Below are 18406 nucleotides of genomic sequence, written 5' to 3'. Positions count from 1 at the left end.
TCTTGACGTGTCGCTGGCGACAGTCGCTGTTCTGAGAACGGGGCTTGACTGTTTTGGAATATAGCCCCGTTCTCAGAACAGCGACTGTCGCCAGCGACACGTCAAGAGGACCAATGAGATTTGTACAAAATTCAAACAGCTGTCAATTTTAAATTTAGTACAGCTCCCATTGGTCGTTTGAAGTGTCAATCAGTGTCGCTGTCGACACGACGCAGTTCTGAGAACGGGGCTTATTTTTGGAAATATCTTTCTGTCAAATAGGTATTGTTATTAATTTTTTTTTAGTGTTTTGATACATTAATCTTGCGTTGTTTTTATCCAAATCTAATTATTTTAGTGCACCAATTATTATATGATATTTTATTTAGAAATTGCAGTTTGAGAAATAATGGGAGCTGTTTTGGGTCTTTGTTCTGCAGCACAGGTACTTTTTTTTATCAATTTACGTTTCAAAGAAATTGTTACTTTGTCGTGATTACTTGAAATCTGTAGTAGTTTGAAATATATTCAAATACTAAATCCAAAACGACATATTGACATATTATATATCTGTATTAAGCCAGACAATAGATTTAAGAGTAAATAAGGTCCTCTTTTAACAGTATTTTATTCATTCAACATTATTAAATTCATAGGCAATAAGAACCAACTCATTTATATCTCTTTTTTATATAGCTAGCCTGTTGTTGTGGTAGTGCAGCATGTTCACTATGCTGTTCTGCTTGTCCATCATGCAGAAACTCAACCTCATCACGTATTATGTACGCATTAATGCTATTGCTTGGTACAATTGCAGCCTGTATTACTCTAGCTCCTGGATTGCAGGATGCTCTTAAGAAGGTCTGTATATTTCACAAGTATGTTTATTTCTTATAACCTAGTTTACTACCTTCAAAACACAGGTTCCCTTCTGCGCTAACAGTTCAAGCTCAGGACAAGCTGTTTTACCTGCATCTGTGGTATTTGATTGTGACAAAGCAGTGGGATACTTAGCGGTCTATAGAATTTGTTTTATATTAACATGTTTCTTTGCTCTGTTTGCTTTGATGATGATTGGAGTTAAATCATCTAGGGATCCGAGAGCTGGAATTCAGAATGGGTATATTTGAAGTTTTTTTGGTTATTATGTTCCTTTAGTTAATTTAATATTTTTACTAGATTCTGGGGCATAAAATACCTTCTAGTTATTGGTGGGATAATAGGAGCATTTTTTATTCCTGAAGGAACCTTTGGGATAACATGGATGTGGTTTGGGATAATAGGTGGCTTTATGTTTATTTTAATTCAGTTAATATTGATTATTGACTTTGCACATTCATGGGCAGAAGCATGGGTTGGCAATTTTGAAGAAACTGAATCAAAAGGATGGTATTTTGCACTGTTAGGTGTAACATTCTTGAATTATGTACTTAGTATTGCTGGTGTAACTTTATTATATATATTCTTTACTCAGGTAGATATAAAACACAGTAACAATCGATGTACATTTTTAACTATATTATTTTCTAGCCTCACTCCTGTGACCTAAACAAATTCTTTATTTCCATCAATTTAATTTTCTGTGTGATTGTTAGTATTCTTTCTGTTCTGCCGGCAGTTCAAGAGAAGCTTCCACGATCTGGATTATTACAGTCATCTGTTGTAACATTATATGTAACATATTTAACATGGTCAGCTGTTTCTAATTCAGCGAGTAAGTATAGTCTTAAACAAAGTTTATAAATTTAATTACAAATTACAATATCACTTAAAAGTTTACTTTGATTAAATAATCATATACAGTGACCCAGTATTCTGAAAAAGTTTCATATATCAGGATTCCTATTTGACATTTTTATATTAATTGATTTAATAAAATAAGCTAATAAGCAATATTATTACACATTTTTAAAAAATTAGATAAGACCATTTAAATTTATTTTTACACTAAAGTTGCAGTTTTTTTAATGAAATGCTGTATATTTTGTTACTTATTTTTTATAAAATTTACCTTCCAAAAATTCTACGGTGTCATATCATAATATCCTTGTATATGAATTTTTAAAGTAGCTCAACCTAAGACGTTTATGGATGTAAAGCACCAGATGGCGGGGCGTATTTCACGGTCTTTTACTACAGAAAAATATTTTTTGTTACTCTGAATTTTGAAGCGACCAATAAAAACAGAGAAAATAAAAATCGATAATTTTCGGACTGTGCCAATTGGTTACTAATCGACCAGATACTTTTGTCTATTAGATATGCTATAAAAGCTGGTAATATACAATTCGACCATTGTAAATACCCGACAAATTCCGCAAGGCCGACGAGGCCGATGCTTTTCACTGATAAGAAAAAAAAAATGTTTGTTTAGATAATTTTCGAGATATTTTTTCTTTCTGAATGCACATTTTTAAAGTATTTTATATTCTTTGTCCGCTTGATTTATTATACTGGTCGCACGTATGGAAGTTCTGTTTCTTCTAGTTTTAAAAAATGTTCTTATTTCTTTGTACAACCACTACAACGGTTATAGCGTAAAATTAGATTAATTTTATTAAGTTTAATTATAATGTTTAGTGTAGAATACCAGAAATAGTTTAGTAGTGTTTTTATAGTTTATTATTTTGTAGTTAAGTAGTAGGTGAAGGGATAATTTGGTTATTTTTTCTTTTTGTTTAATTAATTAGTAAGTTTGATAATTTTTTCAGTGTAGAATACAAGAAGTAGTTGTGTAGTGTTTTTATAAGAGATTATATTAGTTTATTTTGTAGATGAGTAGTAAGTAGGTGAAGCTATTTGGGTATTTTTTCTTTTTGTTTTTCTTCTAACTGTAGCAATTCTATTAAGTATTGTGATAGATACACTATATCTTCCTTCAATTTAGTTGAAAAGTGCGTTATCATATAATTTTGGTTTTCTGGTAGTAGAATATACAAGAAAAAATCTGATCAAATTTATTTTAAATTAAATTAATCAAGTCTTATTAATCAAATTAATCTAGTCAAATAATAATAATAGTTAGTTTCTAAATACTATAAGGGTGAGTTTCCTACGATGTTCTCTATGATCTCGGAAACTACTGGAGATAGAGAGTCAGTTAAATGGGGAAAGAATTGTAGTTTTGTGGGGTCATAAATATGCGCCTTTCAAAATATGGGAAATATCGATCGTCATTTCATAGCCATCGCTGACGCCGTTTTTATTCGATCATACGGTATTTTAGACAAAAAGTTTTCAGATAAAAGTTGTAGATAATCACATACCTAATGAATTTGTGTTTTCTGTTTTTTTTCTAAAGCCTGTCATTTTTGACATATGACACAAACATTATGTTTTTTTAAATGGACACCATAGTTGGCCATGACTTCATAAAAAGCGCCATTTTTAAGCTTTTATCAGCGATATAGGTATAATATTTTTTTTTCGAAAAATTACAAGTTATAGCCAATTCTTTTCTTTCTTGGCTAATTTCCATACCAATAATACCATGCCAATTAGCTGGCATCAAAAATGTAAAAAGTTTTATGTTTTCAAAAAAAATATCGTAAAATTCGTAAAGCACTCAATTTAGAATAAAATAATCTAAGCATGAAATGATTCTTTTATAAACCTGCATTAAATCAAATTAAAATAGGTATGTAACTTTTTCTTTAAATATTAATCAACAGCAATTAGCATTATCATAAATTATTATAAATAATGTACCAACATATCGAAATAATAATTTCTTTGTTAATACGGTTTACAATTCTTAAAATAACGGGCAAAAATAATCCACAATTTACAATAAAATAAAAGTTTCGTTTAAATTTCTTAATCAGCTGATCACTATTAAAGTTCGCAGAAACCCGGGCTATATTATTACATTACTCTGAGGAAAATAACGAAAATAATCGATATTTTTGACTCCGCCCCGAAAGGTTCACGATTTGTCCTCCAGTTGGCAGCACATTTTGTCTAGTCGGTTGAGCAACTTTAAGAATATATAAACAAGGATAATATGTATCACTGATTCAAAAATAACTATTTTTGACTATTTCTATACATTTAAGCTCTCAAAATTATAAAATTACAAATAAATATTTTTTTCAATTGTAAGTACTTTATAAGCAAAACAGCGTATTAAATTTAATATACTGTTTTGATTGGTATGTACAGGGTGAGTCAAAACTAGATGTAATTTTCTCTATTACTTTAAATTCATTCTGCATTCTGAATTCTATTACATTAAATAATGTAGTTTTTATCCAACTTTATGATTCAATAACTAATAATATTCAAAATCGATGTTTGTTCACTAATATTGTTATAAATATGAATCAATAAATATGATTTATTGTGCACCAGTCATTGATTCCTCAGGTGCCAATTATTTTATGAAATTAATTGAAAGTCTTTATCTTATTTATATATTCAAAAAAAATCAAATTCTATTTTATTTACTATGTTAATTTATATTTTTTAGAGGAATGCAACCCTGGATTATGGGGTATTTTTGGTGGAAAATCAAATGGAAATGATTTTGATGTTGTAGGTTTATTTATTTGGATGTGTTGTGTTCTGTATTCTTCTTTGAGATCTGCTAGCAAATCTTCGAAATTGACCATGTCAGAAAATATGTTGGCACATGATAACGGAGCAGGTATGTATATTCTTACATTTATTTTATATTTTGGTTGTTCCGCTTTCTATGGTTATTTAACATTGCTGTATAGATACCATGGCATTATGTAGTGAATTATTAAAAATTAATTTTATTGTATTTATTTTAAATGTTTTTTATAGTGTATTTGTGAAAGTGTAAATGTTATAGCAAGTGGTTAGTTGTCATGTTTTATGTCTTTAAGTGAATGATAGAGAGTTATTTAATAAATAGGAATAAGGAAAAAGGGCACTGCATTTAATAATTGAAGGGTCCAAGGGGAAAAACTTGATAAGCGATAAGTCAATTTCTTAATTTTACGATTTTACAATATATTGTTATTACAATTTTGATTTTACAATATATTAGACTTACTATAAGGTCTGACTGGTTCCTAAAAAATGTATAAACTCTGCAGGGCATTAATTTGTTAAATGCTATGATATATGCCATATAGATAGTAAAAATATAGAATACACGGAAAGAACCTGATAACCGCCAGCCGTCCAGTGCTCTACTGTAACGTCTCTAACTCACTGACGACCAGGTCGCAACGACCTGGCCGTCGCGTCGGCTGGCCGGATGTATTGCGTTTATAGCTGCGGCCAGATGGACGACCAGTTTCAACAGAGTTGTCAGATCCATAAAATAATTAACTAGAAAGAAGTGTCAACTCTGTGTTAAATCGTGGAAACACGATACGCCACCGAAAGCCTTCGTTGTCTTCTGGAGAACTAATTTTCCAATTGACAGGTTGACATGATAAGGACATGATGGCTTAATTTTCATTTCCGTTTCCGGTTATTCAATGGCGGGTCCTCTTTCAGTTCAAATGTATTTTGTATTTTTACTTTTCATAAATAAAACCAAAAAATAATTTATTCACATATATTTATTTGAAATATGGAACAACGTGACTAAATAAATATAAAAATATAGAGGATTGTATTGTTTCAATACCAATTAGTTAATTATATGTACTTTTAACGTAAATTAGTTAAGGTATAAGTATGACTTACAGTAATTTGTAAATAAACACACGTGTTCGCAGACTTCAAGAACAGAAAACGGACACACGAACATGAAAACGGGAGCCTTATACAAAAACCTGAAAACAGAAAAACAATTTTTTTTATACTAAAATTAACAATGTAAAAATATCAATAGGTATAAAATATAAATATACTGTTTAAAAAAGCGTCCATTATTCCCAAAGAGGCCTGGCTTATAAATCAAAAAGAAGCAAAAAGAGACTTTTAGTCGGATACCATAATCAGATTATCAGTCCGATTTATTGCATTATTGACAATAAATCGCACATACTGGAGATAACTAATGTTGACTATAGTTAAAAATGATCTTACCTTGCTGTAAATTGCTTCCATTTTCAGAAAAATCATCGATCAAAGATATTATAACACCATTTTCTTGCATCTAAAAAATGTAAAAACAGTGTTTATTTACTACCTATTTTTCATATACATGGGACATACCTACTACTGCAGAAACGTCGTTTTCTCCAGGATTCTTCATGTAATATATATTTTATATACTTTATTACCATTATATTTATAAATTTCAGCCGAAATATTAAATTGAACTTCCAAAACGAAACTAAACGGAATGAATTAAAATGGCGTCGAATATTTTCGAATTTGTTCTAGAACAAATCTGAAGTTGTCTCTGAAACTGAAATCTGTCAATTCTAAACTGTGAAGTTAGACAATAGTTAGACAAAAACAATGCTGTCCTTGTCTAGGCGGCCATACTTGTCGTGAGGAGAATGACAGGAATGACACTAATGACTGTTTCCAATTTTCCTATTTCACTGTCACCCCCCTGGTCAGATCTAACGATTTTTTACGTTTTACTTTTACCAATTAGAAAATATTGTTTCAGAAGGAATTAAGTTTCAGAAATGTTAAAATATCCGAGTTAACTAAAAAGCGAAGTTGCTATTCATGAGCTTATTAAATGTTCTAATATTAAATAATGCATTTAAAATATTCTTGGATTTTTCGTTAATAAATACTGGTGTGGTAAATGGAGTAAGTAAAATCTCCAACCCCGACTACACGATAACGTCGTTATTTCCATGTTTTTCAATTCCGCGATGCCTGCTTTTCCATCAGTCGTTTCATAACAGAATATTCTACATCCTACGTCTATGTAATTTAATATGTGTAGAGTGAGACATGTAACGCGTGAGATGTTCAGCATTATATCAATAAAGGACAAAAACAGTATTGTTCCTAAAGGCGCGTCCAGACTTTGGCATTTTAGCCCGAACGAACCGAACGCGCACGAACAAGCAGAACAAAAAGGCCGAACAAAAAGCATTGTGTACGCGCAACCGACAAAAAGGGAGATATTCAGTTTCTTTTTTCTACTGATATGGGCTTCTACTGATGGCTCTTATCGACTTTAGAAGTAAACATATTAGGGCCATCGTAAAAAAAAGTCGTTAGACACTGGCTCTAAATATAAGCAGGTAGAAAGTTTAGCTTCCACTTATTTCAATGTTTACAATATAAATTCCTCTTTTTTATTGTTACTGAGAACCTATAACAGTAAATATTTCTGTTTTTATGAATGTTTAAGTTACTTTTACTCTTAATTTTTTTTTAAATAATGTACCTAGTAGAAATATAGTTTAATGAACCCTGTTTGAAAAACGTTAAATTAAATATAATATTTAAAATACAGTTGTCCTCCTTGTACATGACTACAATACAACTAAAAATAATAATTTAATAAAAAAAATAAGTGGTTGTAGAAAAACTTTAAATATGATTTTTTAACATCGAAACTCGAAGGTATAATAACAGGTATCATACCGACCATAAATATAGTATGTCATATAAAAATGTTTTGAATTTTTACTAGAATCGACCCTTGATAAAAAAAAGGGACTAGATTTAAGTTTCCCTTTGATCCAGTCTGTATACTATTTCTTTGGATTTTCTGCACGTGTGCAAAAACTACACTAAAACACTATATCTTATAGAAAATAAAATATTGTGCATTGATTTTGAGGGATTTCATCTGAAAAATTATTAATTTGGAAGAAAACCGGCAACAAGCGTCAGAAAATTATAATATTTTAGTGCAGTCTACTGGTCGCAACCACCAACGGACGGCCAGGACCTTAGTGTGCGCGGTATCATTTGATTTAATGGTTTTAGAGGTAGAAGCGGCCTGGCCGGTGCGACCTGGGCCCGTATTCTGTAACTTTGAAAACGCTAAGCGCTTTTAGACGCTCAGCGTATATGACGTTAATTTTCGCTGAGCGCGCACTTTATCAACGATATCGGTATTCTCGTCTGACGTGCTTAGCGTCTTTACTGATTGCGCTGAGCGCTTTGAAAACGGTTGCCTTAAAGGATCGTTTTGCTTGTCGAACTGTCAGTGAAAATCGAAAAAATTGTGATTTTGTGCGTCATCTTGCTCTTTAGTGAAAATTACTACTTTTTTTATAAATTCCTCAATAAGTAATTGATAACTTACGACTTGACAGCTATAAATATTGTTCAAAACATCGAAAATGCTGAGAAGCGTCTTCAACACTTCCCTCGTATAATAAGAATAATGACATATCCATAGAAAAATAGCTTGACATAATTCAACAATAGGTTATGGAATTCACGTAACATTGACATTTTTCATTGTTACATCCGTCAGTTATTAATTTTGGCTATTAGCTACATTAGAAATTGTGATGTTGCCAATATGTGCTCAACGCGTATCCAGAACACGATTCGCATGGCAACGAGAATACCAAAATCGACTGCCTTGCGTTTCGCTGATCGAATACTTGCGCTCACCGCTTTGACAGCGTAACGTTTTCATGTCAAAGTTACAGAATACGGGCCCTGGTCGTCAGTGTGTTCGAGTCCTAAAATTAGTAAAATGGCGCAATCATGTTTTTCCTCTGGACCTTCAATTGAAAGGCTTATTGTAATAATATATGCCACAAATCCGTAATTCTGAATTATTAAACTTTGTAGTCTTTGAAAAAATGTGTAAATTTAAATATTAATAAATATAAATTTAAGACGTTTTAGAGATAGTTAGAGTTTAGTTTAACTGGTGTGTTACTAAGTATTTATCTTACGAATTTGTTGGATAAAAGGCAAGAAAAACGCTACTTACTAGTTAATGAAACTGATTTCTGGTTGAGTTGCTTATCATGTTATTACAATAAGCCCTTCAATTCATAACGTTTGTATTTTTTATGTTTTTAGAACGGACTAGTTTTTTGCTATGTACAGGGTGGACCATTTTGGTTGTTTCTATAGGGTATCTAGAAAATCGTGAGAAATATTCAAATTTTGATACTGCAGTCTCGGGTTCTTTTTTTGAAAAAATTACAATGGCGCAAACCGATTCCCAAATTTTGTACTTTTTGAAGATGTTCGATAGTATGTTTATTTCAGCAACCACGGAAAAATGAATTATACATTCTAAAGGCACTTTTCTGTGTAGAATGTAGTGGCGTGGTCAGACTTTTTTCGAAAAAAATATTTTTTGAGATATTAACCATACTTATGTTTTTTTTTAAATAGAACCCCCTGTATATTTTTAAATTTTCTAATTCAGCTTGGCATGGGCTTCTCGAATATATAACACTCTATATTTATTTTTACTATTAACCTCAACATTTCAAATTTTTCTTAAAATGCCCACTTAGTAGATAGTAGGCCGCGCCGAGTAACAAAGTATTCGGTTGTCATGGTGATCGGGACATACCTTTGATGGATGCGTGACATTTCATTTCAACCGATTGAAGTGTGTGTATTTTAAATAATAAAAAATGAGTAAATTTGAAAATTTTGAGAAATATAATGTTAGAATGTTATATTCAGTCTAACAAACATAAGCAAATGGCAGCTGATTTATATTTTGAGCGGTATCCAGAGCGCGAGCAACCATACCCAGCCATTTTTAAAAGGTTAGAAGATAGTTTAATCAATTTTGGATCTTTTCAAAAACCGCGTCCGAAAGATTATCAGAAAGAAGATGAAGAAAATCATTTAAACTCTGAAACGGGGCTCTGGTGCACAATAGGTCCCCACGCATTTAACACTTTTTTGGGATTTTTTTGCAAGATTATCTTAAACTGAATATTTTTAAGCATAAAAATTGTTGGATGAATGTGTTTTATCTTTAAAAAGCGGCAAAAAACGTATTTTAGGTACAGGCGACGGACAGTAAATATGTTAAATTTTCTACTCGGATTCAGTAAAAACATCACATATTAGTACTTTATTACCTTATATAGACGTGGAATGATCTAATTTAAGCACAAAATGTAACGAATCTTCTTTGTAAGCATAAAAATTAAGAAAATATATTTATTTACATCAGCTCAAGCTAGCAATTTTATGACTTTTTCGATTGACAGTTAATCGATCATCGGTATGTCATCTATGGCCTTCGCATAGAATTTGCGACGTTGTCAATAAAATTACTTTATATGATTTTCTTCTGAAATAAAGTTGTGGAGGGACTTAAAACGGTAAGTTATCACTTTAGTGCAACAAAAATTGAACTGTCTAGTAGCTTATTCGTTAGTGTGGATTATTTTAAAGCAATTTCTGAAATAAAATTTGCGGATTTTTCAGGTTCTACGAAAATATAAGTTTTTTTAATATATAGTGTTTTTCGACGCGTAATCAATGAAGTTTTGTCATTAGGCTCAATTAGGTTAGCCTGGTTATTTGGAGGGTGTTAATGCATTGGTTAGCCTGGTTATTTGGGGGTGTTAATGCATTGGTTAGCCTGGTTATTTGGAGGGTGGTAATGCATTGGTTAGCATGGTTATTTGGAGGGTGTTAATGCATTGGTTAGCCTGGTTATTTGGGGGTGTTAATGCATTGGTTAGGTTAGGTTAGATAGGCTGGTTATTTGGAGGGTGGTAATGCATTGGTTAGCCTGATTATTTGGAGGGTGTTAATGCATTGGTTAGCCTGGTGATTTGGAGGGTGTTAATGCATTGGTTAGCCTGGTTATTTGGGGTGTTAATGCATTGGTTAGGTTAGGTTAGATATTCTGGTTATTTGGAGGGTGGTAATGCATTGGTTAGTCTGGTTATTTGGAGGGTGTTAATGCATTGGTTAGCCTGGTTATTTGGGGGTGTTAATGCATTGGTTAGGTTAGGTTGGTGGGGAGTGTTTGGAAGTACGCAGATCACATCGATTTCGGAATCTTACTGAACAAATCCGGGAAAAATATATTTTTAAACAATTGTGCTAAATACTGTGTAATGATTTTATTGTCAATTTATTTTTATAGTGTTTTTGTTTTGCCTCGTTTATTATATTTTTAATTTTTCGTGTTCTTAAAGTGCGTACTAAATGTAAAAAAATGAATAGAAAGTAGAACGTTTTCGTCGATTTTACACAGGGTGAGTATGGCAACACTGTGCATAACCTTGTATTTTACTGTCTTTATGAAGGTTATAATAGGGAGTTTTCGCATTGAAATGTAGTGAAAATTTGGAATTTTCAATTATTTTTTTTCGTAGAAAAAGTGGTTCATCCAACAATTTTTTTCTTTTAAACCATTCCATTAACTATGGGATCCACATTAAAAATTAAAAAAACCACGATTTCGTGGGGACCTGTTCTGCACAAGACCCCTGAAACGGTAACGTTGATGTGCGGTTTTCACCGTCATGTTTTTGATGAAAATTGGGCTCCAGACACCGATATTAGTTCTCGTCTATCTTCTATAAAAAAACGGTGTTTCCCTTTAAAAGCTTTCAATTTGACCCACCCTGTACATTTAAATATTAAAAATATAATAACGATTATATAACTTAATATCATTTTTTCTATTTGTTGCAAACCTGGTGGATGACTTTACATGAGCACACGAATTATAATTATAATTTTATTTGCAATATACTCAAAAGTTTATTCTGAATTTTTAATCATTTTTATTCATTCAAGAACAAGCTTGTGGAATTTTAGAGCTTTTAATAAATAATGGAAAAAAATGGCGTCACTTGAGGAGCCTTTAAGATGATAATCTATAATAATTTGTGATATTGGGTTAAAAATAGCGCCTTAAAAAGCATATTCTACATTAATTTTTTAAAAAAACCTCATAGACTTATGCGAAAAAAAACTCAAAGACTTATTAAGACTCGTCCTATATAATTTATTAACAATTGATATAAAAACTTTTCAAGAATTAATAATTAAAACTTAATATAGAAAAGATCTTCTAGTCATAAAAAATCTATTTTCAAAAAACACCTCTCAGCAAACTTTTTGCTTTTTTTCCATATAGATATTAATTTTAGGAAGTTCTTATGTCAGTTTTTGATGTGACCCAACGAAATTATGACAGATTGACTCCGTTTTCATTTGATCGCATGGTCATTTGGCGATAGAAGTAGTTGCTAATATAGGAATAAAGCTTGATTTTCATGCATCCGTTGTCCGACGATGCGATGATACGATTTATTAATTATTAGACTTTAGCATTATTTGTATATATTATACAATATGGCATATTCCTGTCAGAAATGGAACTATTTCTATCATTTAGAGTACGTCCCCGGATCGTCTTTACAAGAGAAAAGACTTTTTCATCTCATGGTCTCGTATTTCTACAAGAAAATACATTTTCAAATTCCCATACCGTTTTTGAGAAAAATAAAAAAGATGAAAATACGGTGAAAATCTATTATAGTTCTTTTTTTTAGGTTGGCACAAAAAGGGTTCTCAAAATTACTGCATCTATTTTATTGCATCCTATACAAAAAAAAAACTGTAAATTGCGCGTGCCTAGGGTTTCCATACTTCCGGATTTTTAAAGTGTCCGGTCTGTTTAAAGTGTAAGTAAACTTAGTAAAATATTTTACCAGTTACAGTTGAATTAATTTCTCTGTTACATTGTTGAATATTTAGTATCTACGATCACAGATTAGGTATCCTATAAGTATACAGATAAAAATCTTGTCCCTAATTCGTGGTACGAAAATTGTTTTTTATGGCGATGTGCAAACGAGTAAAATTTCCTGTGCGCAATAATAAACTCGCGTAAAATAACGATAAACAGCGTAATAGAGAGATATCGCTAAACCGAATAGCGTGCATGGACGTTAGGGCCAGGTGTTATTTCCTTTACGTGGCGTGAGGTGGTATTAACTCTCTTCATTTATAGTTATCGGATCGGAAAGAATTCTGTTCGCGTCGCGTCCGCTATTTAAACTTAACTTAACTTTGAGTTTAAAACTTTGAAATTGTTTTGTTTACAGGTATTTTAAAATTAAAGGGCTAAAGTGCTTATTTCCAGTGCTTTATTGTTCAACGTCTGCCAGTGGGTTTAGGACAACAAGCAACAAATTCTCTTAGAAGGGCTAAGTCGTCATCTGCTGTAAACCTAAGCCTCTTTATAGGTTCTTTAATATTGGAAGAGGTGGAATCCATATTTTGGGCTATATTTATTTAATTAAAACTAATCCCAGCTACTTAAATATCAAATTACCTAATAAAACTAAAGTAACAATTCAAAACAATTCAAACATAACCTAAAATAAAAGATCTCGCCGGTCGGCCCCGGTTGTCAAATACCCGCACATGCCCATTTCAGCAATTTTAAAACGTTATTTAGAAATAGCGCTTGGTGTAATTGATCCGCAGACTACGTCAGGCGGTAACGTTATTAGCGGGTGTTGCGTTAAAAATTGACTCGCGCATATCGTAACCATGATAAGGTACGCGTAAACACTGCATGACGCTATTCGGTTTTCCGATATCTCTCTAATAACTGTGCCGGTCAGGCGCTGTGTACAATTTTAGAGGCCATAAGTGGGCGTGCTATGTGCGCAAACTAGTAACCTAACTAGTGACCGATTCAGAAAATTGGAACCACGAAAAACAATAAAGAAAAAACAAAGTTTATAATCTGTGCTACGATGCTACAGCTCTACGCATGTTCGAAAGTACCCATTTCTATACTTTGGCGCTCAAAATTTTCGCTTTTGGTGCACTCCTGGAAAGCGAATGTTTTTTTGGTTTATATTTTGTTGATTCATTGGACATTTAGAAATATTATAAGGGGATTAACTAGCAAATTTTTTTATAGCAAAATACATTTTTCTCAAGATGTTAATAATCCTTACGTTAATAAAAAAAATCCTCTTGCAAGGACGATTCGGGGACCGACTGTATGTAAAAAGTATTCCTCTTTTAACTTTAACGTTTTTTTTATTCAGTTAGAGGCTCTGGAACTGATAACCTAGTCGAAAACGAAGGTATGTTAATTTGTTTTTTTGGTAAGGAAAGTGTATTTTTTTGGTTATATTAGTTCACTATAAAGTAATTATTGCATACATTTAGATCTGATATTCACCATAATGCCTTGGGTGATTCAAAATTTTATTTTTTCGATATATTTTCACTAGTTTTTTTTTTTAATTATTTATTGTGAAGACGGCTATACTCCTATCGCAGGTAACGACGGAGGCGAAGGCGGTAATGGCAAGAAGGTCTGGGATAATGAAGACGAGAGCGTCGCTTATAGCTGGAGCTTCTTCCATGTCATGTTCGCTTTGGCCACCCTGTATATTATGATGACGTTGACAAACTGGTACAAGTAAGTACAAATACAGTGTTTTTAAGAAAAACAATAATTTGTTCAAACATTTTTATTGCATAACCATTTCCAAACAGCTTTTAGTACGTGAAGTTCGTACATAGTTTTCTTATCTTATTACATTAGCGTACACAAACAATGTGAAAAGAAAATAGAAAACAGTAGGGGAAAAAGGGGGTTTCTACATCAGGAGCAGGAGCAGAGCGCACTGCGCATGCGCGTAAATCAGCTAGGAACAGGTAAAATACGCTAAAAAACAAGAATAAACAGGTTTGAACCGCTTTGAACAGCTTTTGAACAGCTTTGAACCGCTTTTTAGCTTAAAACAACAGACCTGTTCATTTTTTGTTCATACCTGTTTATTTCTGTTCAAAAGCTGTTCAAAGCGGTTCAAACCTGTTTATTCTTATTTATTAGCGTATTTTACATGTTCCTAGCTGATTTACGCGCATGCGCAGTGCGCTCTGCTCCTGCTCCTGATGTAGAAACCCCCTTCTACCGCTACTGAAAACTTTACCGTAACGCATATTATATCGAGCGTCTAGAAATGCATGACAAATGCGATAAAGTTCGCCCGATATAAAATCAATGTTCGCATTATTTCGGGTAGTTTCGGTTCAACATGTCTTGCGATAGCATACGTTCTTTACGAAAATGCCACCCGGCATAAATTATTTATGACAAAAAATATTTTACGTTTTTCAGAAATGTTTATGCTTGACAAAAATCTATGCAGCTCAACCTTTGAATAAAAAGACTAAGGAAGGAGCATAATGCTATCCATGTATTCATGCATGGTGGGCGGAAAAAGGACTCTAGGGTGGGGATCCTTGACAGTTCTGTTTGACGATTCATTTGACACATTTGAATTTGATTTGAAATTTTGTGGATTTGTCAGTCTTTACGGAGCTTATTTTATGTTATTTATTATTTATTCTACTACTGATAGTTGTATAAAGGTAGTAAATCTAGATGGAAATTGTGGCAGAACTTAAATTAACAGTGACACTATCGCGATTTATCGAAAAATACTCTAAAATAGTTGGTTGTGTAGCATGCGGTAGATCTCGGCAAAAATCGAGTGAAATAATGGAACAACTTTTCGCTAGTAAGTGACTATATAATATACATACGTGTAGTAAACCGATAATTTATGAAATTCACTTAAATTACTTGTCAAAGATTAGATACTACTTGTCAAAGATTAGATGTCAAAGAATTTAGATACGTCAATTTGACTTACCTGCTTCAGTAGCGTATCGGATGTTTATGGTTATAAATAAGTATTATAACTTATCTATTTTTATTAGAATTTTATATTTTTATAAGAATTTTAATAACTACCAACATTTATTCACAACGTAAAATAAACTAAGAAATTATTGAGTCTACCCCACGTCTACCCTACATCATAGTTTTACATTTTTTAAATAAAATTAGAACGGCACTGATAAACCGGAATTTAAGTCGGCCATATTTGAGGCCCATCGCGGGGACCTAAGATTTTTGATATGCTCCTTCCTTAGTCTTCTTATTCAAAGAGCTCAACAAACTAGCAATAACTATAGTTTGTCCAACTAAAGATATTTGACAGTGACAGGTGTGACACTATTGCACATGTAAATTGTATTTTTTGTAATTTTTTGCATCTCGTTTATCGAAATCGTTCTTTCTTTCGATAGACAAGTTTTAGTGCAGATATGCAGATGTTAAACCTAGTAGAAATTTCAATAATTTATATTTACACAATGCAATTTTTGTTTACTTGTAACACGTAAGATTTTTTCGTTTGTTGAATTTATTTTTTCATATAGCATTTAATTTTTTTCAATTATTTTCAGGCCAAACTCTCATATTGAACAATTCAATTACAACGCGGCTTCTATGTGGGTGAAAGAAATATCAAGCTGGCTATGCTTGGCTCTGTACTCTTGGAGCTTGGTAGCTCCTGTTTTGCTTCCTGATAGAGAATTCTAAATTGTGATTTGTATTTCTAACCTTAATCCTATCTTCAGCTGTAATCTTAGCGTGTACATAATTATACTTACTCAATGTATCGACACCATGTGATCAAAAAGTTTTATAATCAAGTATTCTTTGTATGATGACAGATAAACGATCCTTATGAGAAATACATTAAAGATTTTCTAACTGTCAAAGTCAAAGTTCACTTGACTATGAATGTTTTTGATCCAACTACGAGCCCTAACAACTATATGTTGGGACAAGGTCTTTTTTTGCAATAAAAATAGTAATTTGTTAAAACGAATCAATTTATTTTGTTTATTATTCTAAATTCAAACATTACAATATGATCTAGACAATTTTACTATATTTTGATAACTTTGCAAACAAATCACTTTTGATAATAGCTTATTTTGCCAAAATCAAGCCAAATTTGCTGGCAACTATATATTGGGACAGCACAACAAGAAATTTGTTTAATACGGAGTTACATCACCTTGCGCCTTAACAACTGCCTGAACTCTTAATGGCATTGTATTTACCAAAAATTGGCACATTTGAGGAGAAAAATTATTCCAAATTTCCTGCAGTTTTGTCCGCAAATCAAAAATTGTTCGTTGAGGGTGGTTTCTTAAATATTGCTTCATTTTATGCCACCCAGTTTCTATAACATTGAGTCGGGACTACTTGCAGGATGGGATAGAACTTTTATATTATTATTACCGAACCAATTTTTAGTTGATTTTGCTGAATGGCACGATGCTCCATCTTGTTGGAAAAGATAGTCTTCGTTTGGAAACAATTCTTGAGCACTAGGCAAAAGTGAGGTCTCAAGTATATGTTGATATTTTTGGGCGTTAACAGTGCCATCTATAAAATTTAATTTGCCCATACCTCTTGCTGACATGCAACCCCAAACCATAATCCCATTAGGAAATTTAACAACCCTCTTTAAGCAATGTTTATGAAAGGCTTCTGCTTTATTTCGTATTATTCCTTTTCGATGATCTCCAACGCAAACATCAAATTTAGACTCATCGCTAAATATGACCTTATTCCAATCATTTTGTGTCCACGATAATTTAGATTTTACGGTATTTTTTTATTATATTAAAGACCGTGGTTTTTGGAATACCTAAATCATCAGAAATTTTTCGAATTGTTTTTCCCGTACTATATTGACGAATGATAATTTCACGTAGTTTTTGATTTGTAGCTTTTCCACGGACCATTACTTTAAATTAAATATTTAACAAAATTGAAAATTAAAAAAATTAAAATTACTTACAGTAAATCTCACTACTCAAAGTATTGAGTCACTTACAAGCTGTCAATGCTGAAGTAAACAGTTTGCGACATTTGTGACGTTTATAGCAAAACCGTCTATGATGATATTATTTATTTAAAAATACTTGTCCCAATTATTACTGTTTCACAATTTTATATGATGTGATTCACCGTTCTTTATTTTTAGTACACTCAAACAAATATAAGCCCGTGTCAAACAGAAATTGAACCACCTCATTTGAAGGTCTTTTTCACATCTTTTTCGAATGTTTTTAACTTGCAACACCAATATATATTTTTTTCCTTAAATTTGGGATTTTTTCGATTTTTTTTTCGTTTCTTCAAAAATAATCTACTACCATGTTGTCATATTATCGAGATTTTAAAAATTTCGCAAGCGAATTTAACATTATTTATTACTCCAAGCACCACCGAGTAGAGGAATATCAAGACAAGTCAAAAATTATAGATCTTTAATGCCGGATCCACACAGACCAAGTAAACAAAACAGAAACATTCATGTTTTACGACAAAATTGCGACAAAGCCAATATATTTCTGCGACATTTTTGTCTCATTCCCCGTTTCGAGTCGGTAAAGATCAAAGTGTCTATGTTTTGTTCGTATATTTTACGACAAGTTGTCGACGCAGTGTGGATGGCGTGTGCTGCCAACAGTAGGAGACCAGTGAAATAACACATGGTTAATAAAACTCATTCGCAACAACTAAACTTTTGACTTTGTTATATTTTTTTCTTTGCGGTGCACGGTGGGGTATTAGCATGAAAAAGGTGATCGAAATTCGAAAAAGCAAATGTGTTTAAGATCTCCCAAAAAAAGATAAATGATAAGTTAAATCATCTCTGCCATGAATGGCGTTGCTATGGGTGTGTTTAGTTGCATTAATTTGTTTCAACGAAAC

The 18406-nt window shown here is 32.2% G+C and overlaps 1 protein-coding gene across 5 annotated transcripts; it reads left to right on the top strand.

Annotated features, from left to right (window-relative positions):
• Positions 1-188: 188 nt before the first annotated feature.
• LOC115876445 (probable serine incorporator) lies at positions 189-16535 on the top strand. 5 transcript variants are annotated; one of them, XM_030892218.1, is made up of 10 exons: positions 189-261; positions 369-424; positions 676-840; positions 903-1099; positions 1159-1453; positions 1510-1693; positions 4448-4624; positions 13854-13892; positions 14092-14233; positions 16075-16534. In XM_030892218.1, the coding sequence occupies exons 2-10, from the start codon at positions 389-391 to the stop codon at positions 16208-16210; spliced, it is 1371 nt and encodes a 456-aa protein (XP_030748078.1). In that variant the 5' UTR covers positions 189-261; positions 369-388; the 3' UTR covers positions 16211-16534. The 5 variants fall into 5 exon arrangements, with proteins under 5 accessions (XP_030748078.1, XP_030748077.1, XP_030748079.1 ...); XM_030892217.1 differs by having other exon boundaries at positions 207-261; positions 338-424; XM_030892216.1 differs by having other exon boundaries at positions 212-424.
• Positions 16536-18406: the final 1871 nt, after the last annotated feature.

This window comes from Sitophilus oryzae, unplaced genomic scaffold, assembly GCF_002938485.1.
Source record: "Sitophilus oryzae breed Bouriz unplaced genomic scaffold, Soryzae_2.0 scaffold_1436_pilon_pilon, whole genome shotgun sequence".
NCBI classification, from domain to species: Eukaryota; Metazoa; Arthropoda; class Insecta; order Coleoptera; family Curculionidae; genus Sitophilus; species Sitophilus oryzae.
The sequence above is the reverse complement of the archived record's forward strand: the minus strand, read 5'-3'. Positions and strand labels throughout refer to the sequence as shown.

Bases quoted from the DNA above. Each gene is read 5' to 3' on its own strand.
- LOC115876445 (XM_030892218.1), top strand. From the start codon at position 389: ATGGGAGCTGTTTTGGGTCTTTGTTCTGCAGCACAG. The intron at 425-675 runs GTACTTTTTTTT...TTTTTTATATAG, and splicing joins GTCTTTGTTCTGCAGCACAG to CTAGCCTGTTGTTGTGGTAG. The intron at 1,100-1,158 runs GTATATTTGAAG...TATTTTTACTAG, and splicing joins AGAGCTGGAATTCAGAATGG to ATTCTGGGGCATAAAATACC.